Source organism: Elephas maximus, chromosome 11 (genome assembly GCF_024166365.1).
Source record: "Elephas maximus indicus isolate mEleMax1 chromosome 11, mEleMax1 primary haplotype, whole genome shotgun sequence".
Classification (NCBI taxonomy): Eukaryota; Metazoa; Chordata; class Mammalia; order Proboscidea; family Elephantidae; genus Elephas; species Elephas maximus.
The window spans coordinates 109,950,758-109,978,644 of NC_064829.1; the positions used below are offsets into that span (position 1 = coordinate 109,950,758).

Here is a 27,887-nt window from a genome sequence, read left to right on the forward strand (position 1 = left end):
CTCCAGAAGTCCACTCCCCTCTCAGCCTGTGGGAACCCCCTCCCCGCCTCCACCCCCGGCCTGGCCACCGCCAGGCCTCCCTCGGCTGGCCCTTCACTCCCCCTCACTGTTACAGCTTCTCCTTGGACAGGGGCACACGCACACAGACACATAGGCACACACACGCACACACTCAGCTGTTGACACTCAGAGCTGGGACAGGCAGAGACATGCAGCAGTGTGCTGCTGGCCCGCAGACACACTCAGACAAGCCGGGTCAGAAACTCACTTCCAGAGAAACCTCAGAAACAGGAGGGCCCGACTGCGTTGGCCCATGGGGGACGCAGGGAGACAGGAGGGTCAGACACACAAAAAACACCCCACACGGACACATAGAGGGGACTGCAGTGTGTGGGCGCCCATGGGAACATGGAGCCTCAGACGCACAGAGTTACGCACACGTACAGATACACACACACACACACACACAGTCAGACGCGCAAGGAAACAGACGTATTCCCAGGCAGATGAGCACAGACACTCCAGAGTTACAGTCAGATGCGGGAACATGCAGGCCCACATATAGGCTGAGCGCATGGAAACACAGGCACAGATGGGCTGATACGCGTGGAAACAGAGTCACAGACGCAGAAATACTGAACCAAGGGTGTGTGCAGCTGTGCAGAAACACAGGTACGCAGGGGGTCAGACATGGGAATCAGCCATGTAGACACACACAGACACACACACACACACATAGACACACACACACCATAGCCAGACTGATACTGGTGGAAAAGCTATTCAGCTCTTGGTGTAACCCCATCTCCCAGCCCTGGACCCCCTAAAGCCCTCCAAACAGACCCTACACCTGTGACTTGCCCTTTCCCTACACCCTGTCCAGTAGGCAGAGGCCAGGGGAGTGGAGGGACACTTGAGTTTAAGGTCCTGGTCTTCACCATCTCTCTGGGGTTGGTGGTTACCAGGCTTCATCCATCCACATCCCCTCGTTCTGGGGCCTCCATGGTCCTCCAGAGATAGTGCAATAGAGCAAAGAGAACCCTAGGCCAGGAGGTGGGGTGGGCAGGACCCCCAAGTCCAAGATTTGCTGTGTGGCCTCAGGCTAGTCCCTTCCCCTCTCTGGGCCTGTATCCGCAGTATTGACAAGTTGGTCTCTATGGGTCTGGTGAGCTCTGGGGGTTTGCAGTTGCCAGGAGCAGGGATCTATATTTTCTCTCCCCTGACCTGGCACTCCACCAGGGTTGAGACTAGAATGCAGGCTATAGGTTGGTGAGCCCAGGCATAACCCCCTTGCTCCGGACCCTACTTTTCTGAATCTGAATGTCTTGTCCCCTCTGGGTCTGTTCCCCCAAGCACTTTGGAGCATGAGGCTCTGTCTAAAGCCTGGCCTGTGTCCAGAGGTATAACACATGGGGAGGTTTAGCTAATGGTTAAGACTGGGCGTGAAATCTCAGCCCTCCCACTAACTGTGTGATCTTGGGCAAGTGACTGGCCTCTTTGAGTCTTGGTTTGCCTATCTGTGAAATGGGAATAAGAATAGAACCCACTTGGCTAGGTAGTGGGAGGATGACATAGCAAAGTGTACGCAGTGCTTAGCACTTGGTGACGACTGCTCACGATTTTTCGAATCTTGTCTCTGGTTGTCTCTCTGTGTGCACTTGCTTATCTGTGTCTCCCTGCTGGGATTATGTGTCTTGGTCTGTCCCTGCAGACCCTGTAGTACCTTTGTGTGGACGGTGCTTTATGTCCAGCTCTGTGCCCCTATGGGGGTTCCTGAGGGTATTTAGAATTCTTGCCTTCCGTGTGGAGGCACTGGTTCCATTCCTGGCCGTGCACCTCAAGTGCAGCCACTACCTGTCTGTCAGTGGAGGCTTGGGTGTTGCTGTCATGGGCTGAATTGTGTCCCCCCAAAATATTTGTCAACTTGGTTAGGCCATGTTTCCCAGTATTGTGTGGTTGTCCACCATTTTGTGATCGTAATTTTATGTTAAACGGGATTAGGGTGGGATTGTAACATCTTTACCCAGGTCACATTCCTGATCCAATGTAGAGGTAGTTTCCTTGAAGTGTGGCCTGCACCACCTTTTATCTCTCAAGAGATAAAAAGGAAAGGGAAGTGAGCAGAGAGGGGGGACCTCATACCACCAATAAAGCAATGCCAGGAGCAGAGTGCACCCTTTGGACCCAGGGTCCCTACGCAGAGAAGCCCCTAGTCCCGGGGAGGTTTGATGAGAAGGCTGACAGAGACAGAGAAAGCTTCCCCTGGAGCTTATGTCCTGAATTTGAACTTTTAGCCTACTGGACTGTGAGAAAATGAATTTCTCTTTGTTAAAGCCATCCACTTGTGGTATTTCTGTTACAGCAGCACTAGATGACTAAGACAGTTGCTGTGATGCTGAACAGATTTCAACAGAGCTTCCAGATGAAGGTAGACTAGGAAGAAAGGCCTGATGATCTACTTGCAAAAATCACCCAATGAAAACCTGATGGCTCACAATGGTCTGATCCCCTTATATACGGGGTCACCATGAGTCAGGGCCAGCTCGAAGGCAGCTAACAACATGGGGGTCCCTGCATGCCTTGGGGGTCTCTACATCCATCTCCCTGCTCTTGGCCACTTCTGTTGGTCATCACAAAGATCTGTCCATTCAGTCACCTGTGACCCTTTCTCCACCCCAAATAGTCCAACTCCATTCTCTCCTGCTGGGGTACCTCCCTGGGATTCTGGCCTCCACTGTCTTCCCTCCAAACTGTCTCCCTTCCTGCAGCCAGTGGGGTGTTTTTGAAATTCAAATCTGACCCTGTTCCTCCCCTGCTTAACTGTGGCTTCCCACTGCCTCCAGGTAGCTCCTAGCCCCTTAGACGGGCATAAGTTGGGCAACCACGATCTGGCTTGCTGAACTGTCTCTTCATTGTCCCATCTCAGGGATGGCCCCTGAAGGCATTCTGGCACCCATGCCTGACTCTCGGGGTCCTCCAGGACAGTCCTACCCTGCAGGTAGTTACCAAGTCCCTTGGATTCAGCTTCACAAACCTCTCTCCCATCTACCTCTCTTCTCATCCCCACAATCATGCCCTGGTCCAGCCTGGTTCTTTGCCACTGGGATCCCTGCTCTGGCTTCCTCACTTGGCTCCTGGGCTTGTCCCTTGGTGCCTAGGCTCATCCACAGACTCTTGGGCTTCTCCCCAGACTCCTGGGCTCCTCCCTGGGCTCCTCGGCTCCTGGTCTCCTCCCTAGGCTCCTGGGCTCCTCCCTGGGCTCCTGGGCTCTTCCTCGAGCTCTTGGGCTCCTCCACAGGCTCCTGGGCTCCTCCCTGAGCTCTTGGGCTCCTCCCTAGGCTCCCGGACTCCTTCCTGAGTTCCTGGGCTTCTCCCTAGACTCCTGGGCCCCTCCCTAGGCTCCTGGGCTCCTCCTTGAGCCCCTGGGCTTCTCCGTGGGCTTTTGGGCTCCTCCGTGGGCTCCTGGACTCCTGCCTGGGCTCCTGGGCTTCTCCCCAGCTCCCCAGCTCCTCCCCGAGCCCCCGGGCTCATCTGAGGGCTCCTGGGATCCTCCCTGAGTTCCTGGGCTTCTCCCTAGGCTCCTGGGCTCCTCCTTGCACTCCTGAGCCCCTCCCTGGGTGCCTCCCCAGACTCCTGAACTCCTCCCTGGGCTCTTCCCCCAGCTCCTGGGCTCCTCCCCGGGCTCTTCCCCAGGCTCCTGAACTACTCTGCTTGGGCTCCACGCTTCCTGTCTCACTCCTTCCGACCTGTCTCCTATTCAGCAGCCACAAGGATGTTTCTCAATCACAAATCAAACCTTTCCCTTCCTGCCCCAAACTTCCCAGGACAAAACCCCAAACTCCTCACCAAGGCCTAAAAGGGCCCCCTACCCCTCTCCTCAACACTCCCATCCCTCCCCAGTCTTCTTTCACTTCCTCACAGACCTCAGAACATGCTCCCGCCGCTATTGGTCCCACACATAGGAAAGCCACAAAGTTCCTAAAAGAATTATACCAGCTTGGATTGAGGGAGACAGAAATCCTACTTGGGGGGTCTTTTCCCTCCAAATTTCCACAGGCAGAAAGCAGGTTGAGATTATTGTTGTTGTGAGCTGCTGTCGAGTCTGCCTGACTCATGAAGACCCATGCACAACAGAACACACCACAGATTGTTATGATCCGTAAGATTTTCATTGGGTCATTTTCAGAAGTACATTGCCAGGCCTTTCTTCCTAGTCTCTTAGTCCTAAAGCTCTGCTGAAACCTGCTCATCTTCATAGCAACAAACAGACAGGTGGTGGCTGCCCATAAGGTACATTGTCTGGGAACGGAACCCTTGTCTCCTCCATGGAGGGTAGAATTCTACCACTAAGCCACCATGGCCTCCATAAAACCAAACTAAAACCAAACCCGTTGCTGTCCAGTTGATTCCGACTCAGCAACCCTAAAGGTCAGAGTAGAACTGCCCTATAGGGTTTCCAAGGCTGTAAACCGTCATGGAGGCAGACTGCCACAGCCTTCTCCTGAGGAGCAGCTGGTAGGTTCCAACCACTGATGTTTTGGTTAGCAGTCGAGCACTTAACCGCTGCGCCACCAGGGCTCCTCCACTGACTCCATAGTCAGCTACAAATTTAGGCTATTTTCTTACTGAAAGGAGCCCTGGTGGCACAGTGGTTAAGAGTTCAGCTGCCAACCAAAAGATCAGCAGTTCGAATCCACCAGCTGCTCCTTGGAAACCCTATGGGACAGTTCTACTCTGTCCTTTAGGGTCGCTATAAGTTGGAATCGACTCAGTGGCAATGGATTTTGGGTTCTTACTGGAAAGGAACGATGACTGGGAGGATGACATAAGACCCCAGAGGGCTGCACACCCCTCAGTCTCATTTCAATTGCCACCTCTCCAGGGAGATGCTGCCTGACCCTCCCTCAGTCTGATCTAGGCCTCCATGTTGTTGCTTTGCTTTGGCAACACTCTGCGTGAGTTGTTATTGTATATTAATTGGTCTGATGATGTGTGTTGTGTCTCTCCTCCCACTGCACTGTGGACTCTGGGAGGGCAGGAACTGGGTGTATCTTGGTCACTGCTATGTCCCCACCACCCTGTAAAATGCCTGCTGCAAAGGGGATAATTAACAATTGTGGCATTTTTGAGGGCGCAGGTATACACAAAGGTCTCCTCACTTGTGTGAATACTTCGGGGGTCCCTATGTACCTAGGCCTCCATGGACCCTGTTGTGTGGCTAACCTGAATCTCTGCATTCATTCCCTCAAGAAATATTTGCTGAGCACCTACCAGGAGCCTGCAGCTTACTTTGAAATGCATTCAAAAATGAAATGGGGGGCTGGATGAGCCCCTGAAGCTATTGCGCTCAGAGAACCTTTAAACCTTAAACCAAAAATATCCCCTGAAGTCATCTTAAGGAGTAAAGAATGTCTGCCTTGAGCATCGTGCTCTTTTAAGAATGATCTATACTGGGATCAAAGTGACAACAGCCACTCAAAAGGTGAGGCTGGATGGTTGCACAACTTGAAGAATGTGATCATGTCACCAACGTGTGCATGTAGAAATGGTGGCGTTGGTGTGTGTTTAGCTGTGTAAATTCTTGACAACAACAAAATAAATAAAATTTTAAAAATAGTATTTGAAAAAGAAATGGACAAGGAGAGAAATGGAGGAGCGGATGCGGAAAGGTGGGGGTGCTACTTTAGAGAGGTGACTGGGGAGGCCTCTCTGAGGCTAGGGTTGAGATCTGAAGTGAATTAGCAAGTGAGCCATGTGGGGAAAGGTATCCCAAGCATAGGGAACAGCCAGTGCAAAGGCCCTGAGGCAGACATGTGCTGACATGGCAGAGAACTTCCAGGAGGGCCTTGTGGCTGCAGGGAGTGCATGAGGGGAGAGGGAGAGGGAGAAAGTGGGGTCCCAGAGGGCCTTGGCCTGGTGAGGATTTTGGCCTTTATTCTAACTGTGATGGGAGCCACTGACTGGGGAGTCTTGAGCAGGGGAGAGACCTGATTTGAGTTATGCTTTTAAAGGATTGCTCTGCTAAGGCCAGAAAGGGAAAGGTTGATGGGAAACTTTCTAATGGAGGGACCAGGACCTGGACACTCCAATCTTTTTTTTTTTTTAGGTCTTTTATTTTTATTTATTTATTTTTAATTGTACTTTAGAGGAAGGTTTACAGAGCAAACTAGTTTCTCGTTAAACACCGAATACACATATTATTTTGTGTCATTGGTTGCCAACCCTGCGACGTGTCAGCACTCTCCCTTCTTGACCTTGGGTTCCCCATTACCAACTTTCCTGTCCCCTCCTGCCTTCTCGTCCTTGCCCCTGGACTGGTGTGCCCATTTAGTCTTGCTTTGTTTTATGGGCCTGCCTAATCTTTGGTTGAAGGGTGAACTTCAGGAATGACTTTGGTACTGAGCTATAAGGGTGCTCGGGGCCATACTCTCCTGGTTTCTCTGGTCTCTGTCAGACCAGTAAGTCTGGTCTCTCTGTCTCTCTCTCTTTTTTTTTTTTTTTTTTTTGTGCATTAGAATTTTGTTCTACATTTTTGTCCAGCTCTGTCCAAGAGCCTCTATTGTGATCCCTGTCAGAGCAGTTGGTGGTGGTAGCTGGGTATCATCTAGTTGTGCAGGGCTCAGTCTGGTGGAGGCTGTGGTAGTTGTGTGGACATCCCAGTCTTAAGAATCACTAAAATCAGTTACTGCGATGTGATGGGACAAGAAGGCACCCAGCATCTACTGTGAGTTCTTACCAAAATGAGCCCAAATCCCTTCTAATTCCCAGTTTACAGGCAATCTTGGAGACCGAAGGACATCTTAAAGATGCCTTAAAGATCACAAAGATGCCACCAGCCAACCCAGGACACAAGAAATTGTACAGGGCAAATGATCTGTTAGTGACCCTATGTACAAGAGAATGAAACACTGCCTGGTCCTGCGCCATCCTCACAATCGTTGCTATGCTTGAGCCCACTGTTGCAGCCACTGGGTCAATCCATCTTGTTGATGGTCTTCCTCTTTTTTGCTGACCTCCTACCAAGCATGATGTCATTCTTCAGGGACTTGTCCCTCCTGATAACGTGTCCACAGTACGTGAGATGAAGTCTTCCCATCCCTGCTTCTAAGGAGCACTCTGGCTGTACTTCTTCCAAGACAGATTTGTTTGTTCTTCTGGCAGTCCATGTATATTCAATATTCTTCACCAACACCATAATTCAAAGTCATCAATTCTTCTTCAGTCTTCCTTATTCATTGTTCAGCTTTCCCATGCATATGAGGCGATTGAAAACACCATGGCTTGGGTCAAGACTCACCTTAGTCTTCAAAGTGACATCTTTGCTTTTTGCAATACATAGTTTGATTTCTTGATTGCTGCTTCCATGGGCTTTGATTATGGATCCAAGTAAAATGAAACCCTTGGAAACTTCAAGGAATAAATGGCGTAAAAAAGAATGGGGAACTGTTACAGATTTTAAAAAGCCTAAAAGACATTTCAGACGAAGGCAGTGTGTGATGGACCTTCTTTGGAGCCTCAACCAAACCCCCTGCCATCAATGGTGACCCAGTGTGTTACAGAGTGGAACTGCTCCACAGGGTTTTCTTGGGTGTAATCTTTATGGAAGGTCTCCGGGTGGCACAAACGGTTTGCGCTCAACTACTCACAGGTAGGTGGTTTGAATCCACCCAACAGCGCCACAGAAGAAAGGCCTGGTAATTTACTTCCATAAGATCACAGCCATTGAAAACCCTATGGAGCACGGTTCTACTCTGAAACACGAGGTCACCATGAGTTGGAGTCAACTTCATGGCAACAGGTTTGGTTTTGATCCTACGGAAGCAGATCGCCAGGCCTTTCTTCCACAGTGCCACTGGGCGGGTTGGAGCCATCCATCTTTCGGTTAGTAGTTGAGCACAAAAAGTTTGCACCATGCAGGGACCTGATGTGAATGAGCCAAGTATAAGATACATTTGTGAGATGGATCAGGTGAACATGAACAACACTGGCTGGTATTTGACATTCTAGATCTGTTTGCTGTAATAGGTGTGAAAATGGTATTAATATTTTTAAAGTAAATTTTTAGCTAATGAGAGGTACATTAGTGAAGTATTTAGGGGGAGGATAGTCTGATGCCTGCAATTTACTTCTTTTTTTTTCTAATTGTGCTTTAGGTAGAAGTTTACAGAGCAAATCAGTTTCTCATTCAGTAGTTTGTAAAGTGTTCCCTGACATTGGTGGCGTTCCTCACAGTGTGTCAGCACTCTCCCCATTTCCGTCCTAGATTCCCTGTTTCCTTTAATCCCGGTTTTCTACCACTTCCTGCTTTCTCATGTTTGCTTTTGGGCAAATGTTGCCCTTTTGATCTCATATGATTGATTGTTTTAAGGAGCACGTTCCTCTCACCTGCTATTGTTTATTTTATGGGTCTGTGGTTTAGCTGAAAGGTGGTTTCCAGGAATGGCTTCAGCTCCAGGTCAGAAGGGTGTCTTAGGGCCATAGTCTCGGATGTTCCTCCACTCTCTCAGACTAGTAAGTCTGGTCTTTTTTGAGAATTTGATTTTTTGTCTTGCAATTTTTCTCCTGCCGTCTGGGCCCTCTGTTGTAATCCCAGTCAGAGCCGTAGGTAGTGGCAGCTGGGCACTATCTAATTCTTCTGGTCTCAGGGTCGTGTAGGCTGTGGTTCATGTGGTCAGTTGGTCCTTTAAACTAACTGCTCCCTCAGGTCTTTGGTTTTCTTAATTCTCCTTTGCTCTGATGTAAGAGACCAATAGTTGTATCTTAGATGGCCACTCACAAGCTTTTAAAACCTCAGACGCTGCTTACCAAAGTAGGATGCAGAACTTTCCTTTGTTAGTTTTTTTCTTTTTTTTTTACCGTGCTTTAAGTGAAAGCTTACAGTTCAAGTTAGTTTCTCATACAAAAATTTATACACACATTTTTACGTGACCCTAGTTGCTATTCCTATAATGTGAGAGCACACTCCTCCTTTCCACCCTGTATTTCCCATGTCCATTCAGCCAACTCCCGTCCCTTTCTGCCTTCTCATCCCACCTCTGGACAGGAGCTGCCCATTTAGTCTCATGTATCTGCCTGAGCTAAGAAGCACACTCCTCACCTGTATCATTTTATGTCTTATAGTCCAGTCTAATCTTTGTCTGAAGAGTTGGCTTCAGGAATGGTTTTAGTTTTGGGCTAACAGGGTCTGGGGGCCATGTCTTCTGGGGTCCCTCCAGTCTCAGTCAGTCTATTGTCTGATCTTTTTACTAGAATTTGAGTTCCACACCCCACTGTTCTCCTGCTCCATCAGGTACTCTGTTGTGTTCCCTGTCAGGGCAGTCATTGGTGGTAGCCAGGCACCATCTAATTCTTCCGGTCTCAGGCTGATGGAGTTTCTGGTTTATATGGCCCTTTCTGTCTCTTGGGCTCCTATTTTCCTTGTATCTTTGTGTTCTTCATTCTCCTTTGCTCCAGGTGGGTTGGGACCAATTGACGCATCTTAGACGGCTGCTTGCTAGCTTTTAAGACCCCAGATGCCACTCATCAAAGTGGGATGTGGAACATTTTCTTAATGAACTTTGCTATCTCAATTGACCCAGATGTTTCCTAAAACCATGGTCCCTGCTACTACCCCAACCCCTGCTACTGTGTCCCTCGAAGTGTCTGGTTGTGTTCAGGAAGCTTCTTAGCTTTTGGTTTAGTCCAATTGTGCAGACTTCCCCTGTATTGTGTGTTGTCCTTCCCTTCACCTAAGATAATTCTTGTCTACTCTCTAGTTAGTGAATAACCCTCTCCCTCCCTCCTCACCCTTGTAACCATCAAAGAATGCTTTCCTCTGTGTTTAAACCTTTTCTTGAGTTCTTATAATAGTGGTCATATACAATATTTGTCCTTTTGTGACTAATTCCACTCAGCATAATGCCTTCCAGATTCTGGGTGCAGAACTCTGTCTTTATGAACTATGTTGTGCCAGTTGACATTGATGTCCAGAATCTTTGGTTCCTCGCCTTTTAGCCTGGTCTCTTGAGTTGTTTGGTGTGAGCAATTTACTTTTAAATGCATAAAAAACGAAATGGACAGGCAGGTGGACAGAAACCTGCCAACGTAGTGCAGCAAACTCTCCGGGAGGAGGGAGGTGTGATCCAGGAGGTGGAACTTGGGTGTTCCCTGTAGTGTCTTCAACTTTGCTGTGTGCTTGAGAACGTTCACAATAAAATGTTAGGAAAAAATGTCCAGAACCACTGGAGATGCATATTCAATTATTTTCTGGGATTTGCTTTAAAATAATCTAAAAAACAGGAGATGAAATAAAAACAGCAGAAAGTTGACGGTCATATTGAGGCCAGGTGGTGAGCACCGGGGAGGAGGCAGGTTCCTTATACTGTTCTCTCTACTTTTGTGTATTTGCAAACTTCCATACTGACAAAAAAAAAAAAAAAAAAAAAAAAAAATGAGGCTTCTGCCTTCCTTCTGCAGAGAAGGTGGTGAGGAAAGGGTGAAGAAGAGGCTGAATCAGGGCAGTGAGCTGGGGTCTGTGTTGAAGTATTCAGTATCAGATCTGTAGAGTCCCCAGGTTTCCTAGCCATGGGGTATCCCTGGCTGCAGAGGCAGCCCCCAGGTCTGCGGTAAGGGGACCCTCTCCCTGTCCCCTGTCCCCCACCTTGGCTCAGGACAGAAGGTCCTGCCCAGCCTCCTCCCTCCCTGGCCCGGCACTCTGCTGCACATCTGACGCTGATGTCAACAGTCAGGGTGGGCGGGGGCACATCTGGCGCTGATGTCAACAGCCAGGGTGGGCGGGGGCCATGTTTTTTAGCTCCCGCCCGGCCTCAGGGGAGGGGGCTGGGAGGAGTGGACTCCCCCAACTCCACGCCAAACTCATAGTGATGATATAGTTGCAGACTCACTCTAGGCCCTGCCATAGGCCAGAATCCAATTTTTATTGCAAAATGGGAACCTTTAAGTTACAAGGTATGCCAGACCTGGCCTCCTCTCCGACACTATGAGGCTGGGGGTTGGGATCTGGCCCCTCCTTGGCCTGTGGAGTCCCTCCTCCTGGATCTAATTGAGATTTCGAAACAGTAAACCCTTAGAGCTCATATAGCTCAAACCACTGTGTTGGGTAGGGGAGGCTTTCAACACGGTTACATAAATAGGGGCATGGGGGTGTTCCCTTTGGTTTGAGGGCCCTTGTGTGCCCAAGTTTACTTGCTTCCCAGGTCTGTGTGTCCAGTTGCACATGAGGGATGTGCTTGTGCTTGGGAGAACTGGGAGGTCAGGGTGCTTGGAAAGGGGTGTCCTTGGGTGCTGAAGGTGTGTGGTGTTGTGTGTGTGGTTTCAATGTTGGGGAGTGTGGATGGAGGCTGGGGGTGTAGAGGGAGGCTGACGGAGACTGGGGGGTGTGGACAGAGGTCACATGCCTGGATAGTGGTGGGCTGGGGACAGGGGTGGTCTCTGTGGGGTGACACGATCTAGGAGGGGGCGTGTTGTGTCAGGCTCCCGGAGGTGGTGGGCACTCAGCAGGTTTGATGAATGACAAGGGTGTGTGTTCAGGACAGTTATGTGCATATGAGCTGGTGGGTTATCTGGGCGTGTGGTTGTGAATCCAGGTGGACTAACTTTATGTCTGTCGAGTGCTGTGCAGCTGAGTGTGTGGCTGCGTGGTCACGTGTCTTGATGGCTGTGTGAGCTGAGTGCAGCTGCCTGTGGTGTGGACCTGTGACTCCGGAGACACAACTGTGTCCACATCCTCCATCAAGGCCAGGGGCACAGTCCTTGGCAGTCGCCACCTCCCAAGGCTCTCTTCTTCCTCTGGTTCTCTCGAGTGGAGCGGGGTTAGCGGGACCGGACCTGCAGCTGGAAGGCTGGGGGAATGTTGGCAAAGCCGCTGATGACTGGCTTTAGGCTCAGGGCACCTGGTGGGCATGGGCTCTCCAGGGAGAAGGACTGCAGAATGGCAGTGAAGAGGAGGAAGACTTCAGCCCGCACCAGGCCCTCCCCGAGGCAGACACGCTTGCCTGGCGAGAAGAGGGAGACAAGGCTGAGCCAGCCCTCCCCACAGCAGGGCCTGAGGAGAAGGCAGTGTGAGCCAGGGCATGGGGAGGGGGCCCCCAGCTAGCGCATTCACCCAGAGCCAGGTGGAACCGGCCAGTGGGCAGTGGCAGGGATGGGCCCAGCAGATACCTAAGGAGAAGGGCAGGAACGCCTCGTGCTTCTTGAACCGTCCATCCGCATCCAGGAAACGGCCTGGGTTGAATTCCTCTGGCTGCTCGAAGAACTCGGGGTCGTGCAGGACGGAACCAATGAGGGGGAAGACTTCAGTGCCCTGAGGGGAAAGAAAATAAAACTGCAAATGTCTGTCTCCACCCCAGAAAACTGTGTACAAGTGTGAAGCACAAGAGTCTGCAGTGAAATAGATGCCACTTCATAGAACACGACAGCCACATCACTTCTAGAGTGCTTATTATGGGCCAGAGCCCTGGTGGTCCAGTGGTTAAAGCACTTGGCCTCTAACTAGAAGGTCAGCAGTTCGAACCCACTAAGCTCCCTGAAGGAGAAAGATGTGGCAATCTGGTTCCGTAACGGTTACAGCCTTGCAAACGCTATGGGGCAGTTCTACTCCGTCCTGTAGGGTCGCTATGAATTGGAATTGACTTATGGCAAAGGGTTTTATTATGGGCCAGGCACTTTACATATATTAATATATTGTCTCATATGTAACAGATACGGAGCCTGGATGGTGCAGTGGCTGAGAGCTTGGCTGCTAACCAAAAAGCTGGCGGTTTGAGTCTACTATCTGCTCCTTGGAAACCTGATGAGGCAGTTCTACTCTGCCCTATTGGGTCGCTATGAATTGGAATCAATTTGACGGCAGTAGGTTTGGTTTTTGGTTTTGGTAGCAGATACTTGTTTTACACTGTTCACCACCCCCCCCACCCCCGCCACACATCCGACTGAATGTTTAACAAGCTTAGGAGATAGGTGCTAATATTATCCCCATTTTAAAGATGGGAAAGCTGAGGCCCACAGAATTTAAGCAACTTGCTTCAGGAAATCGTTTGGATATGGCAGAGCTTGGTACTTTTATATTTTGATTTTAAACTCTGGAGTATGTGTGATTCAGCTGTGCTGTCCTAAGCCACCTGGCTCAGAGTCTAGCTTTTTGCTACTATGATCTTTTAGGGACAGTGGCAAGGGTGAGTGGGTGAGGGCTGTCCCTGAAGGCTTCCCCTGCCTGGGATCAGGGAGATCGACGAAGATCAGAGCAATCACGTGCCCAACGATGTGTGGTGGAAAACGAAGGGAAGTGGATGGGAGAAGGGGGACGGACCCTGCTCTGCTAACAACTCTGGCCAACAGGGATCCAAGATGAGGAGGTGAAGGGGACTCAGGGCAAGATGGGCCATGTTAATGCTGTTCAAGTAAGAGAGGGGCAGATTAAAGTGGAGGCTGGGTTCAAATCCTGCCTCTACCGTCTGCGTGCAGGGTGACTTGGGCAAGTTTTCTACACTTCCCAGGCCTCAGTCTCTTCATCTGTGAAATGGGCAGGATAATGATGTGAGATTGCTTTGAAGATTAAATAAGGTAATATAAATACGCAAAGTATTTAGACTAGCACCCAGCACAGGGCAGGTCTGCAATTATTATTATTACTACTATCAATGCTGTCTCAAACACAGGACCTCCCCAGGTCCCTCCCCACCAAGAGATGAATTGGTGCTTTATAAGCATTATCCTGTCAATTCCCTACAACCCCAAGTTGACAATATTATTGCCCCCAATTTAGAGAGGAAGAAATTGAGGCTCAGAGGGTGAAGCGATTTGCCCAAGGTCCCAGGGAGAGAACAGCGGAGCTGAATTCTAAAGGCAGGTTTGATTGCACAATGAAGTTCAAGGAGAGAGCAGGCGCCTGAATTGCCTCCAATTTCTGGGGAGACATCGCTCCCTGGTGGTGGTAGGTCTGAGTTGCTCCTTGAGCGTAGGGGCAGGGAGTGTGTGACAGTGAGTGCCTGTGAGTGTAACATGGTTGAGTGCCCTTCGCACATGACGACCCATGATGAGTGCAACTGTGAGTGGGCTTGTGCGACTGAGTGCGTGTGCCCACTGCAGGGGCTGAGAGGGCCCCTGCTAGCTCCAGGCTCACTCCTCACTTCTCAGATTGCTTCCTTGTCTGTCACCTCATCAGATTGTCCCAACCACTGTGTAGGATCCCAGTTGGGGGAAACTGAGGCCCAGAGACGGCATCAAAGGGCAAGGGAAATGCATGCAGAAAGTAACAGAGTAAAAAACACCCCTGCAGTTTGCTAGTCACAATGGAGTTTGAACAAAGAGGGAAGAGAACAGAGAGAGAGAGAGAGATGGATACACACACCCATGAGAGAAAAAGAGAGACTAAGATTTAGAAACAGTGAGTGTGGCAGACCCAGGCGCTGAGGCAGAGACAACCTGGCTGTGGCCAGGTGGCTCTCCTGCGTACCCACCTTGGGGAGGGTGTACCCTCGGAAGCAAGTGGTCCGTGTGAGGGTGTGGGGCACACCCATGGGCACCAGCGCCTGCAGCCTCAGCACCTCGTGCAGAACCGCATCTGTGTAGGGTAGGCGGGCACGGTCCCCCAAGCTTGGTGCCCGGCCAACCCCCAGCTCCTGCGTCAGCTCCTCATGTACCCGCTCTGCAAGCCAAGAGGAGGGTTGGTGGCTAGAGGTTGTGTGGGGCCCTGCGGTCCTCCCTTGGATCCCCGTCCTGACTGGCTTCCTGAACAGCTGTTGTTGGGGTGAGGCCGGCAGGCTGGGAGGAGGGGACCCCCAGCTCTTGCTGAACCCAGGTCCCACACATCCTGTGTGCTGGGCATGTACATCTGTCACCTCTTCATTCTCACAGCAAACCTGAGAGGTAGGTGCCATTATCCATCCCCATTTCCCAGATGAGGACACTGAGGCCCAAAGAGCTGAAGTCATTTAACTGAAGTTATAGCTGACTCCACCCTGCCAAGTCCACCAGGCCCAAAAGTCCCTTCTTCCAGGTCAGCCCACCCTGCCGCCCAAACAGCATTTAACTGATTGACCCTAAAATGTCAGAGTTCCTCAGGGGTGTGTCCCAGCCCTGCCCCATACACCCTCACACCCTCCCTCCCTCACCATTGTGGCATTAGCTCCTGCCCCTGCACCCCAACCTTTTTAACCTCCAATCGTGACCTGGGTGTCTCCCTTCAAATGTCCCCTAAACCCCTCACAGTCATCCCAAACTGGCCTTAGTGTCTCCCTCAAAACCAGTTCCTCCTCCTTCCTGTCCCCATCTCGGGCACACCTGTCCCCACCTTGGGCACACCTCCCTTCTTGGTTATTCTCCAAGATCTGACCACTTGGCCACCTGAGCATCTCTCCCATCTGGCCTTCTTCCCTTCCCACACCTAGTCCAGCCCTGCTCTCTCCTGCCGGGCCCTACGTGTCCTCCTCCCTGGCTTCCTCTCACCCCCTGCCATCACCTCCACTGGGTAGCCTCTGGGATTTTTCTGAAACACAGTTCTGACCCTGCCTTCCTCTACTCAAAATCCTTCCATGGCTCCTCCTGGCTCAGGATAAACACAAAACTTACTACCAAGGCACAGACCTGCATGATCCAGCCCCTGCAGATGCCTCCCCTGCCATTGGTAGCCGCCCTCCCCCAAGTTCTTCTCGCTCTTCAGTCACCCCAAACACCATGCTCGTCCTCTCCTCTGAGCTCTGGCCCAGGCTGTCCCTGCTGTGTGAACATTTTTTGCCCTCAGCCTCCTCACTTCTGTTCCCAGGGCCTGGCTGGTAGACAACGCTCCTACCTTGGACCCAAGGATACTTCAGAAGAAGCAGGAGGGCGTAGCAGACCGTGGCACTGGTTGTCACTGTCCCAGAAAACAGCAGGTAAGTGACTGTCATCAGCAAATTCTTCTCGGTGATTTCTGTGTTTGGGTCTTGTTCCTCCTGGGAGAAATCAGGTAGAGGGGCTCAGAGAACACAGGCTGTGGGGAGCAGAGGCCCAGGGCAGCCAGGCTTGGGGTGCAGCACAGCCAGCTAAAGCTTTGTTGGGGAGTTGAAATAAGTGTTTGGGAAGGTTGGGAAGTGGGCTTCTGGTATTAGCTCTCTCTGGTTGAAATGTTTTAAAAAATGAAAGAAAAGATACGGAGCCACAGGGTTAAGAAAAACGGTAACTCTCTCTCCATGAGTAGGACGGCTACATTTATTTGAAGGATGTTGCCCTGAATATATCCCATAATCCCCAAATCAGTACAATTCAGAAGTAGTTTCTTTTCCCTGTAGGAGTCACCTTAGTTCTAATTTTTCTCATATAATTAATAAAGTGGGTTTCATTCATGTAATTTGATATTGTACAATTTCATAATTAAATGATAGCAATTCATACAAATGTCTGGCGTGGGTGGGGCGAACAGCAAGTGGGGTGAAGTGTCGTGGGAATTGCCATTGGTGGGACAAAGGGCCCAAGGTTGGAGGAAGGGGAACAGGGAGAGAGACAGAGACCTTGACACTCAAACACACACAAGGTGGGGGCTGGGGAGAGGCAGCAAGAACATACTGAAAGAAACAGGCAGACAGACAGATATAAACACACACACACAGACACACACATACACAGGGAGGCATAGACAGATATATAAATACACACACACACGCAGACACATGCACACACAGCGTGGCATACTGGCAGACAGAGAATCAGAGACCCGACAGAGACCTCCAGCTACACCCTGCCAGGGGCCAGCCAGGCCACCAGCCCCGTTCAGGAGGGATGCCCCACCTGTGCCATCTTCAGCAGGTAGGCATCAACGATGTCTCGGGCGGGGCCCGACGTGTCCAGGTTCCTCCAGTGCTGCTGTATCTGCCGGATGGTGAAGGCAGCCAGGGTGTCCAGGTGGCCAAACAGCTGTTTGTGGGGGCCTGGCAGGGGCTGCAGGAGCCAGGAGAACATCTCGTAGAACTGCGGGGAGAAGGGTAGCTGGTTCTCGTGCGGGCCCGGAACTGTACAGGGCTGAGGGGCAGGCAGAAGGGGTGCTCTGGGGGCTACCTGGAAGAGGCGGGGCAGGAACCTTTGGGGGAAGGAGGCCAGACGGGGTTCCACCCACTTACCTGGCCCCATGGGGAGCTCATCCCCAGCAGAGTGCCACCAGCTGCTCCGACCACGGCCTGGAACTCCTTGTCCGTATAGGGGAAGCGGAGGCCAAACGCAAGGGAGCAGATGACGTTGGAGGTGGTCTGGGCCAGCAGCAGAGAGGGGTCAAATGGCTGTCCTGGGGGTGGCAAGGTGGAGGGGGTGTGATGGAGACTGGGAGAAGGGATCTGACTGGGAAGTGGGAATCAACCCACAGATACAGAGTGGGGGGTGAGCACGACCAGGGACAGGCATGGACAGAGACAGAGACAGATAGGCAGAGAGACAAAAAGACAAGGAGAGAGACAGAGAGAAACAGGCAAAGACATAGAGCACAGAGAGAAAGAGAGAGAGAAGGATAGAAGGGGAGGACAGAGACAGACAGAGAGAGACAGACAGACAAAAGGGAGAGGACAGACAGACAGAGAGACAGAAGGGAGAGGGGAGATAGGCAGAGACAGACAGATAGGGAGAGAGAGAGACAGTCAAGGAGATGGACCGTGCCTTCTGTGGAAATCTGGGAATCAAATATCTACTTTTTCCTGACACCAACTATGAGAATATAGCAAATCCCCACTTTTTATTTCTCCATTCAGTTCTGACATCAGCTGTCCATGCGGCACTTCCTTCTCTGACTGTAGCCACCTGGAGCTAGGGCAGACCTCACAAGTTAAAAGAACACTGCCCCTCAGACTATCAGAGAGGCAGATGCCAGCTGCAAGTTTGGAAGTCCACTGGCCACAGATTCTGGGTGTTCCCTCTACCTCTTCAGGATGTGAGCTCCTAAGTCCCCTGAACTTCTGACCTGCTGGCTCCCCCCATTCTTCCGGGTTCGATATTTACCTGAAACAATCCAAAGAACTCATGGAAAGATGCTATACTTATGGTTACAACTTTCTTATAGCAAAATGGATACAAAGAGACACATAGGACAAGGTCTCAGAGGGTTCCTAGTGAGGATCTTCCATGTCCTCCCACGTGCATCGATATCTTTCACCAACCAGGAAGCTCATGGAGCTTCCATGTTCAGAGCCTTTATTGGCTTCATTACAGAGGGATCATTGATTGAATCATACTCCCCATCTCACCCCACCCTGCCGCCCCAGGCCAGGGGCTATCAGGCCACCAGCTAGTCTTTGTGGCCTGGCCAGCCCCCACTTATTAGCACAAATCCTCAGGTGTAGTTTAGATAACAAGGGTACCTCAATTATTCAGAAAATTCCAAAGATTTTAGAGTTATCTCTCAAAGAAGAAGTTAAATTCTTTATCCAACAGACAGGCAGGCAGAAAGAGACAAAGAGAGAGAGAACAGAGAGACAGAAAGAGAGCTGGAGACCCAGAAAGAATGGGCTGACAGTACCTGGGAAACAGAAAGAGACATCCTGACACAGAGATGCTCAGAGACACAGCAGGACAGGGATGGAGGGTGGAGGAGTTAGAGGTGAATGGAGCCTTCAGCCCAGCCTTAGAGTCCAAGGCATCCCCTCCCGCTTATTCCCAGGGCTGGGCTAGGGACGAGCTCTCCCCCTTTAGGCAGGCCTGAGGACCCTGGGCTGACCTTCCATCTCCTGGAATGCCTCCACCAGACGCTGGGCCTCGGCCTGGATCAGCTCCTCGCCTTCTCGCTTCCCCATGCCCACATCGCGCAGAGCATGCATGGTGAGTTTCCTCAGTTGCCTCCATCGTTCCCCGTTGGAGAAGAAAACCCCTGTGCAGAAAGAAGGCAGACTCAAGGAGGGACTGGTCCTCCCCCTACTCCCACCTACTCCCCTTCCTTCTCCCAGTGAGGAGTGCCCTGTGGGGGACTCTTCATGCCAGGTCCTCAGGGTTCATACCAAGCACAGCACAGAGACAAGGACTCAGTATGTGCTCGATAAATGCAGAACTCAACCTGGTTCCTCCATCCTCTGACTTTGGGTCAGAGGGTAACGTTCTCCTGAAAAGTCGGTAATTGGGAATTACCCAGGCTCCTTCTGCGTTGATTAACCAGGGTGAATGTAGATTTCTTTCTTCCTTCCATCCATCTTTTTATCCCTTTTACCATCCTTCCGGGAAACCTGGTGGTGCAGTGGAGAAGAGCTCAGCTGCTAACCAAAGGGTCGGCAGTTTGAATCCACTGGTGCTCCCTGGACACCCTATGGAGCAGTTTTACTTGGTCCTACAGGGTCGCTATGAGTCGGAATCGATTCTACGGCAACGGGTTTGGTTCTTCGGTTTACCATCCTTCCAAGGAGTCCTGGTGGTATAATGGTTAAGTGCTCGGCTGCTAACTGAAAGGTTGGTGGTTCGAATCCACCAGCCGCTCTGCGGGAGAAAAGACCTGGCAATCTGTTCCCATAAAGATTTCAGCTAGGAAACCCTATGGGGCAGTTCTACCCTGTCCTGTAGGGTCACTTTGAGTCAGAAGTGACTCAGCCATCTTCTCATAGGTCCTGGGTGGTACAAATGGTTAAGTGCTGGACTACTAAACGAAGTTGGTGGTTCAAACCCACCCAGAGGTGCCCTGGGAAGACAGGCCTGGTGATTTCCTTCTGAAAGGTCACAGCCTTGAAAACCATGTGGAGTAGTTCTACTCTGCAGACATGGCGTTGCCATGAGTAGGAACTGACTCTATGGCAACTAACAACAACAACAACCATCCTCCCATCCTTCTTTCCTTCCTCCTTCCCTTCTATTTGTCCATCCCAATGTTTATGTTTATGGAGTATCTACGTTTATGGATCACATGCTAGCATATGATCAGGACCGATGGTACTGAAGGAAGAAGTCCAGGCTGCACTGAAGGCATCGGCGAAAAACAAGCCTCCAGGAATTGATGGAATATCAATTGAGATGTTTCAACAAACGGATGCAGCGCTGGAGGTGCTCACTTGTCCATGCCAAGAAATTTGGAAGACAGCTACCTGGCCACCTGACTGGAAGAGATCCATGTTTATGCCTATTCCCAAGAAAGGTGATCCAACCGAATACAGAAATTATTGAACAATAACACTAATATCGGAAACCCTGGTGGCGTAGTGGTTAAGTGCTACGGCTGCTAACCAAGAGGTCGGCAGTTCAAATCCACCAGGTGCTCCTTGGAAACTCTATGGGGCAGTTCTACTCTGTCCTATACGGTTGCTATGAGTTGGAATTGACTTGATGGTAGTGGGTTTTTTATCATTAATATCACATGCGAGTAAAATTTTGCTGAAGGTCATTCAAAAGCGGCTGCAGCAGTATATTGACAGGAACTGCCGGAAATTCAGGCCAGATTCAGAAGAGGACGTGGAACCAGGATATCGTTGCTGATGTCAGATGGTTCCTGGCTCAAAGCAGAGAATACCAAAAGGATGTTTACCTGTGTTTTACTGACTATGCAAAGGCATTCGACTCTGTGGATCATAACAAATTACGCATAACATTGCGAAGAATGGGAATTCCAGAACACTAAATTGTGCTCATGAGGAACCTGTATATAGATCAAGAGGGAGTCATTTGGACAGTCAGGAAAGGTGGTGTCAGGGTTGTATTCTTTCACCATACCTATTCAATCTGTATGCTAAGCAAATAATCCGAGAACTTAGACTACATGAAGAAGACTGGGTCATCAGGATTGGAGGAAGACTCCCTTAACAACCTGCGTTATGCAGATGGCACAGCCTTGCTTGCTGAAAGTGAAGAGGACTCGGAGCACTTACTAATGAAGATCAAAGACCACAGCCTTCACTATGGATTGCACCTCAACATAAAGAAAACAAAAATCCTCACAACTGGACCAATGAGCAACATCATGATAAACGGAGAAAAGATTGAAGTTATCAAAGATTTCATTTTACTTGGATCCACAATCAACACTCATGGAAGCTGCATTCAAGAAATCAAAAGATCGGCATTGCACTGGGTAAATCTGCTGCAAAGGACCTCTTTAAAGTGTTGAAAAGTAAAGATGTCACCTTGAAGACTAAGGCGGGGCTAACCCAAAGCCATGGTATTTTCAATCGCATCATATGCAAGGGAAAGCTGGACACTGAACAAGGAAGACTGAAGAACTGATACCTTTAATTGTGGTGTTGGCGAAGAATATTGAATATACCATGGACTGCCAAAAGAATGAACAAATCTGCCTTGGAAGAAGTACAACCAGAATGTTCCTTAGAAGCAACGATGGCGAAACTGCGTCTTACATACTTTGGACATGTTATCAGGAAGGATCAGTCCCTGGAGAAGGAAATCATGGAGTAGACAGTCATCGAAAAAGAGGAAGACCCTTAATGAGATGGAGTGACACAGTGACTGCAACAATGGGCTCAAGCATAGTAATGATTGTGAGCATTGCACAGGACCCGGCAGTGTTTCGTTCTGTGGTACATAGGGTTGCTATTAGTCGGAACCCACTTGATGGCACCTAACAACAACAACAACGTTTATGGAGTTTGCTAGAGTCACAGTGGAGTTTGAACAGAGCGGGAGAAGGGGGAACTGTGTCGTTTTCCTCCTTTATCCAACAGACCTGTTCTGGGAGGACCCCTCCTGTCCCTGAGCTCAGTGCTCCCATCTGTGGAATGTCTGCCTGTGGTGGCCTCCGGAAAGCCTCCTCACATGGTGTCCCCCACCCCCTCCACCACTGTGTCCCAAATTGACCTCAGCGGCTTTCCCAAGCCTGCTCCTCCTCCCTGTCCCTGTGTCAGCCTACCCTCCTGTGTCCTTGCCCTGGGCTTCCCCTGGTCACCTCTCCCACCCCACCTGGCAGCCCCTAGCTAACCATCCCCTCCTCCTCTCCACTGCCCGGGCCCTGTCCTCCCCCGGGGGCTCCTCGCCTTCAGTTCTGCTTCCTCCACAAAACAGCCAGAGGATCTTTCTAATCTGACCGCAGCCCTTCCAACTTAAAATCTACGGCTCCCAGAAAAACCCAAACCCTCTGCCTGGCCTCCCCCATCTGGCGTGAGTCACAGACCCTGCCTGATCAGGCTCCGGACTTCTCCAGCCTTGTTACTTACTCATTCTGCCTTAGCCCGCTGACCTTCTCTCACTTCCTCAAAAGTGCCATGCCCCCTCCCTGCCCCCACGCCTCCGCCCCTGCTGTTCCTTTTGCCTGGATCATGCTCACCTCCCCAGCCTCAGTGATCCAACTCCACCCATCCTCCTCCAGGCTCAAATGTCACCTTCTCTAAGAAGCTTTCCTATTCCCCTGCTCTCCCGCCCCCAGGCTGGTACAGATCCCCTGTCCTCTGAGCCCTCAAAGCTCTGCCTCTCCTTTTTCTACTCACTCCCTCCACACTCTTATTCAGAGTCTGCCTCTCCACGGAATAGGAAGATACCACATTAATCACAGGCACCTCTGTGTCCCCAGCTCTGAGGACAGGGCCAGGCACAATGAACATTTTGTTAGTTGAATGAATGAATGAACGGATCCTTTTTCTCGCACCTCCATGCTTTCCTACGTGTTCTTTCTGCCTGCAACACCTTTTCCCACTTATCCTTTGAGTCTCAACTCAGACACCTCCTCCTCCAGGAAGTCTTCCTGGCTATCTCCCACCCTTTAGACCGGGTCAGATGCCTCCTCCAGGTTTCTACAGTCCCTGCGCCCCCCAATCCAGACCCCACACCTTTGCCAGCACCTCCCCTGTCCCCACCCTGACTCTTCTGCCTGCACTGGGTGAGCAGGACTGGGCTGTCTCAGTCACTGCTCTGTTCTTGGAAGCCCTGACCATGTATGTTCTGCTTTTGGTCTTAGCATAGAGAATAGTTTGTTCTGTACATTTCTATAATGATCTCAAATCCCATAAATGTCTAATAAGACACTATTATGTCTTCAAAATACATATAAGCACTCATAATAGGAGCTTAGAAATATATGAACCTTTGTGAAGCTCTCTAACATTATAAGTTATCATTAAATAAGTCATTAGAAATCTGTTAAGTCATGGGAAAGTTATTTAGAAACTTTCTGAATTTAGACATTAAAAAAACTCACCGCTGTAGAGTCGATTGTGACTCAGAGCAACCCTATTGGACAGAGTAGAACTGCCCCATAGAGTTTCCAAGGAGCACCTGGTGGATTCAAACTGCAGACCTTTTGATTAGCAGCTGTAGCTCTTAACCACCATGCCACCAGGGTTTCCATAGAAGTATGTGGAAAATGTAGTAAACGACCTTAAAGCCGATTTTGACCTGATATGCAGTGACACAAGAAGATGTAATATAGTTAATCTTTGTAAAGGAGCCCTGGTGGCACGTTGGTTAAAGTGCTGGACTGCCAACCCAAGAGGTCAGTGGTTCAAAACCACTAGCGACTCCATGGGAGAAAGATGTGGTGATCTGCTCCTGTAAAGATTTACAGCCTTTAGAAACCCTGAGAGTATGACTCCTGGACACCCTATCAGCTCAGTAATGAAGTTGCTCCTGAGGTTCACCCCACAGCCAAAGATTAGACAGGCCCATAACACAAAACGAGACTAAAGGGGCATATCAGCCCTGGGGCAAGGACTAGAAGGCAGGAGGGGATAGGAAAGCTGGTAATAGGAAACCTAAGGTTGAGAAGGGAGAGTGTCAACATGTCTTGGGGTGGTTAACCAATGTCATAAAACAATATGTGTACTAACTGTTTAACGAGAAACTAGTTTGTTCTGTAAACCATCTAAAGTACAATAAAAAAAAAAAAAAGATTTACAGCCTTGGAAACCATATGGGGTCGCTATGAGTTGGAATTAACTTGATGATAGTAGGTTGAGTTTAATCTTTGTAAGTTAGCCTTGAGACATATGTGTAAGCAACCTCCCTAATCTCTGCTTCAAGGAAAAGATGCGTCATTTGGCTAATGTCTAACCCTGGAGAAAAGACATAACATACTAGTCTTGACATCACACTGCCCCTTGTTATGTGGAGCCAAGGTGACAAAATCACATATAAACCCTAAATTTCTGCATACTTACTGAGAGAAGGCAGAGGCAAACACCAAGAGCCACCACCACTGACCCACGACCCTAGCTACAAGGGACCTCTGCCAAATTTGAGCTGTGGTTAAGCCTTCCTCCTGAGACCCCTCGGTAAGGGTAATAGCCTGAAGTCTAGATATTTGGACTCTAACTGTTGAACTAACATAATAACGGTAATCGTTAATTCTGATTCTCTGGTTCTAAATGAATGTTGTGAGGCCTTACTTAGGTGCCTTGCCATGACTACCTTGCAATAAACTGAATGAGTTTATGCATGTCAAACCTAAATTTCTCTCTATTAATTCTCTAAGATAAAATCCTACACAGGACACAGTTCCTACACTTAGAATGTTTGCTCATCACTTCCCTGTGCCTTAAAGCTCCCCTTCTTCCTCCAAGCCCTCAGAAGCTTCACCTGGAGTGGTGATAACAACACCACTGGTAATTATTGAGATCTTACTTTGTACAAGGCCTGGTCCTCATTCAATCCTCAGTATAATCTTAAGCCATAGGTACTCTGATCACCCCATGTTATGGACTGAATTGTGTCCCTCCAAAACACGTGCTGTAAATCCTAACCTCTATGCCTGTGGTTATAATCCCATTTGAGAATGGGTTATCTTTGTTAAAGGAGTCCTGGTTGTGCAGTGGTTAAGCGCTCCGCTGCTAACCAAAAGATCGGTGGTTCAAGCCCACCAGCGGCTCTGTGGGAGAGAGATGTGGCAGTCTGCACCTGTAAAGATTAAAAAAAAACAGTTGCCCTCAAGTTGATTCCGACTGATAGCGCCCCTATAGGACAGAGTAGAACTGCCCCATAGGGTTTTCAAGGAGTGGCTGGTGGATTTGAATGGCTGACCTTTTGGTTAGCAGCTGACCTCTTAACCACTGCACCACCAGGGATCTTTATTTTTTTTTTTTTAAGCCTTGGAAACCCTATGGGGCAGTTCTACTCTGTCCTGTAAGGTTGCTACGAGTCAGAATAGACTCATAGGTGGTAGGTTTGTTTTTTGGTTTGTCTTTGTTATGTTAATGAGACAGGATTAGTGTAAGGTAAGTCTGAAATGAATCTCTTTAGAGACATAAGAGATTAAACAAGCAAGCAAAAGAAGCGGAGAAGGGAAAGACAGACACCAAGCCGCATGGAGATCTCCAAGGAGCCAGGAAGCAGAAGCTGAAGAGATAAGGAACCTCCCCCACATCCGACAGAGAGAGAAAGCCTTCCCCTAGAGCCAGGGTCCAGAAGTAGGACTTCCAGCCTCCTAAACTGGGAAAAGAAATTTGTTTGTTAAAGCTATCCACTTGTGGTATTTCTGTTATAGTAGCATTAGATAACCAAGACACCCCATTTTACTGATGAGGCAACAGAAGTTAAGCCATGCGTGAAGGTCACATCCCAGTAAGCCTTGAGGGCTATGAATGAAGGAGCCAGCACTCAACCCCATTCCTGACTCACCGTGGTCACCAAAGGTCCGCTCCATTGTCGTCAATTTCCCCCGTCCGTTGAACTCCTCGGTGTGGTCTCCCAGAGCCTCCCGCACAGCCTTGTACCCAACCAGGACCACCACGCGCCGCCAGGGTCCCAGGTGCACGGTGAACACTGGTCCGTACTTCTTACTCAGCTGGGGCAGGGAGGGAGGTGGGGCGGGGCTGTTGGACCAGCTGCCACACAGCACTGCAGCCTCTTCCAGCCCGGGGTGGGTGCCTGGTCACCTGATTCTGGCTTCTGCTTACTCTACCAGGACACCCCTCCCCTGAATGCAGAAAGAGCCCCCCTCTAGAGGCTTGGTTCCTTTTTTGCACCAAGCTCCCAGGCCCTCTCCCCAGAAAGTTCCCCCAAACTCCCTCCCCCAACACACCCTCCAGTCCATGCTCCCTTACCCCTTGTAGAACCCTAAACCCTGATCCTGGATAGCCCAGGACCCCCACCCCAACAAATGGCAGGAAAAATGGGCAGCTGCAGCTTTGGCCCCCAAACATCCTCAGCCCCCCAAACATCCTCAGCCCCCCAAACATCCAGCCACTCCCCTTTCAATCACTGCCAAGCCCAAATTCTGGAGCAGATCCTACTGAGCACCTGCTGTCTCTTCCCAAGGCTCCCACTCCCTTTCGGGTCCTGGAAGCCCATCCTGGACTTTTTTTGAATGGGAACTCTTTCCCACCACCTCCCTCCCCCAAACATGAGGACCATCCCAGTCTTCTTTCTTGCTGTCTGTCTTTCCCTTCTCAGTCCCAGAAACTTAGCACTCTCACAGCCAGGCCCTCCTGCCCACAGACCTCTGCCAACAGAATCCTTCAGCCCTGGACCCTGGGGGACCCCCTCCCCAGTCCCTCTCTGTTTCTGGGACCCTCCAACTTCTTCTCTGCCTCCACATGCCCCCAGAGACCCATCCCTTAGTGTTCTCCCTGCCCTGCCTTGCCCTCCTTTCTTCTCAGTCTCCAGGTGTCTTTGCCCCCCCTCCAGCACAGTCCACATCTGTAACCACTCCCCCTCCCCTACGCCCAGTCACCTCTCCCCCTGAACAAGCCCACCACCATCGGGCTCCTCTTCTGTTCAAGGACTTCACTCTCTGCACTTTGGTCCCTGCCCCCACCGCCTTCCCAGGATTCTGTAGGCCCCTCTTCCCTGGGACCCTGCCCTTTGGGTTTCTAGTCCCCCTCCTTTCACCCCCTTCCCAGCATTCTGCGGGCCGAGGACCCTGCCCTTCTTGGCCCTGGTCCCCCACCCCCACCCCAGGATCCTCTCTTCCAGAGATCCCTCCCCTGCTCAGCTCTGCACCGTCGCTCCCACCCCCACCCCAGGACACCAGTAGCTCCTCTGCCCTGAACCCCTGCCTCTTCTCTGGGACACCCGAGAAGCCCTCTGCCCTGGGACTCCGGCTTCTTCCCCGGGGACCCTTCCCTTTCTTGGCCCTGGGCCCCCGCCCCGCCCTGGGGACGTCCCCGCTGTTCCTCACCTGCAAGAACCCCGAGTACAGTGCCCCAGGCCGGAGCTGCAGGAGGTTCCCTAGCAGCGGTAGCGGCGTGGGCCCGGGAGGCAGGTGGCTTCGGGTCCTGGGCAGCGCCAGCTTCAGCACCACCAGCAGCAACAACAGCAGCAGCAGCGCCCAGGTGCCCGTTGCCTCCATCTCGGCAGGTCAGCTCCTTCTCGGTGCTCTCAGACGCTACACGCGGTAGGGCCAGTTAGGGGCGGGGAGCAGGGCGGCTCCTCCCCAAAGAAATCAGGCGGAGAGGGAGGGGCACCTAGCCCCTCTCTCTGCCTGGAGGCAGGATTCTTAGCCAGTTGCCGGATATCTCCCAGTCCGCTGCCGCTGCCTGGTGGCGGCGACACAGAATCTAATGGGTGTCTCCCAGGTTTGCGCGAGGTTCGGGGGCGGAGACAGAGGCTTGGGCCCCAGGTAGGGCGTGGGCAAATGGGAGGAACCTGGAACTCAAAGACTTTGGCTGCCTATAGGCGGCCCCACCCTGTACCTGGCGGTGACCCTGCGCCACTGTTTCCAGCTGGTTCCTGCCTTCCTCTCCTTATTGAAATTGTGCGTGCGTGCGTGCGTGTGTATGGAGGTGGGAGCGGGAGGGAGTCTTTGAACCCATTCCCTCCAGCATCTTTCACCTTCTCCACAAACTGGGAGGTCTAGAAAGATGAATGGATTGGCCCTAGGTCACACAGCTAACAAGCCGCAAAACTGGAATTTGAGCCTAATTGACTCATTAATAAATTAATTAGTTCACTGCGAGTAAGTGCAGAGGTGAGCAGCGTGATATTCGAAGCCAGATAACTTGAGTTCTCAGCTTCTCTATGCCTGTTTCTTCTTTAAAAAAGGGGGATGGTTTCAGGATTTGATAGGTACCCAGTGTTGTTAT

The 27,887-nt window shown here is 50.7% G+C and overlaps 1 protein-coding gene across 1 annotated transcript; it reads right to left on the reverse strand.

Moving 5' to 3' along the window:
• Nucleotides 1–11,178: 11,178 nt before the first annotated feature.
• LOC126085480 (cytochrome P450 2S1) lies at nucleotides 11,179–27,154 on the reverse strand. Its single transcript, XM_049900920.1, has 9 exons — nucleotides 26,984–27,154; nucleotides 25,483–25,648; nucleotides 18,671–18,820; nucleotides 17,091–17,251; nucleotides 16,762–16,941; nucleotides 15,788–15,929; nucleotides 14,457–14,644; nucleotides 12,160–12,301; nucleotides 11,179–11,993 (listed from the first exon to the last, which is right to left on the reverse strand). Exons 1-9 carry the CDS (start codon nucleotides 27,152–27,154, stop codon nucleotides 11,812–11,814), a joined length of 1,482 nt encoding a protein of 493 aa, XP_049756877.1. The 3' UTR covers nucleotides 11,179–11,811.
• Between the last annotated feature and the right edge of the window lie 733 nt (nucleotides 27,155–27,887).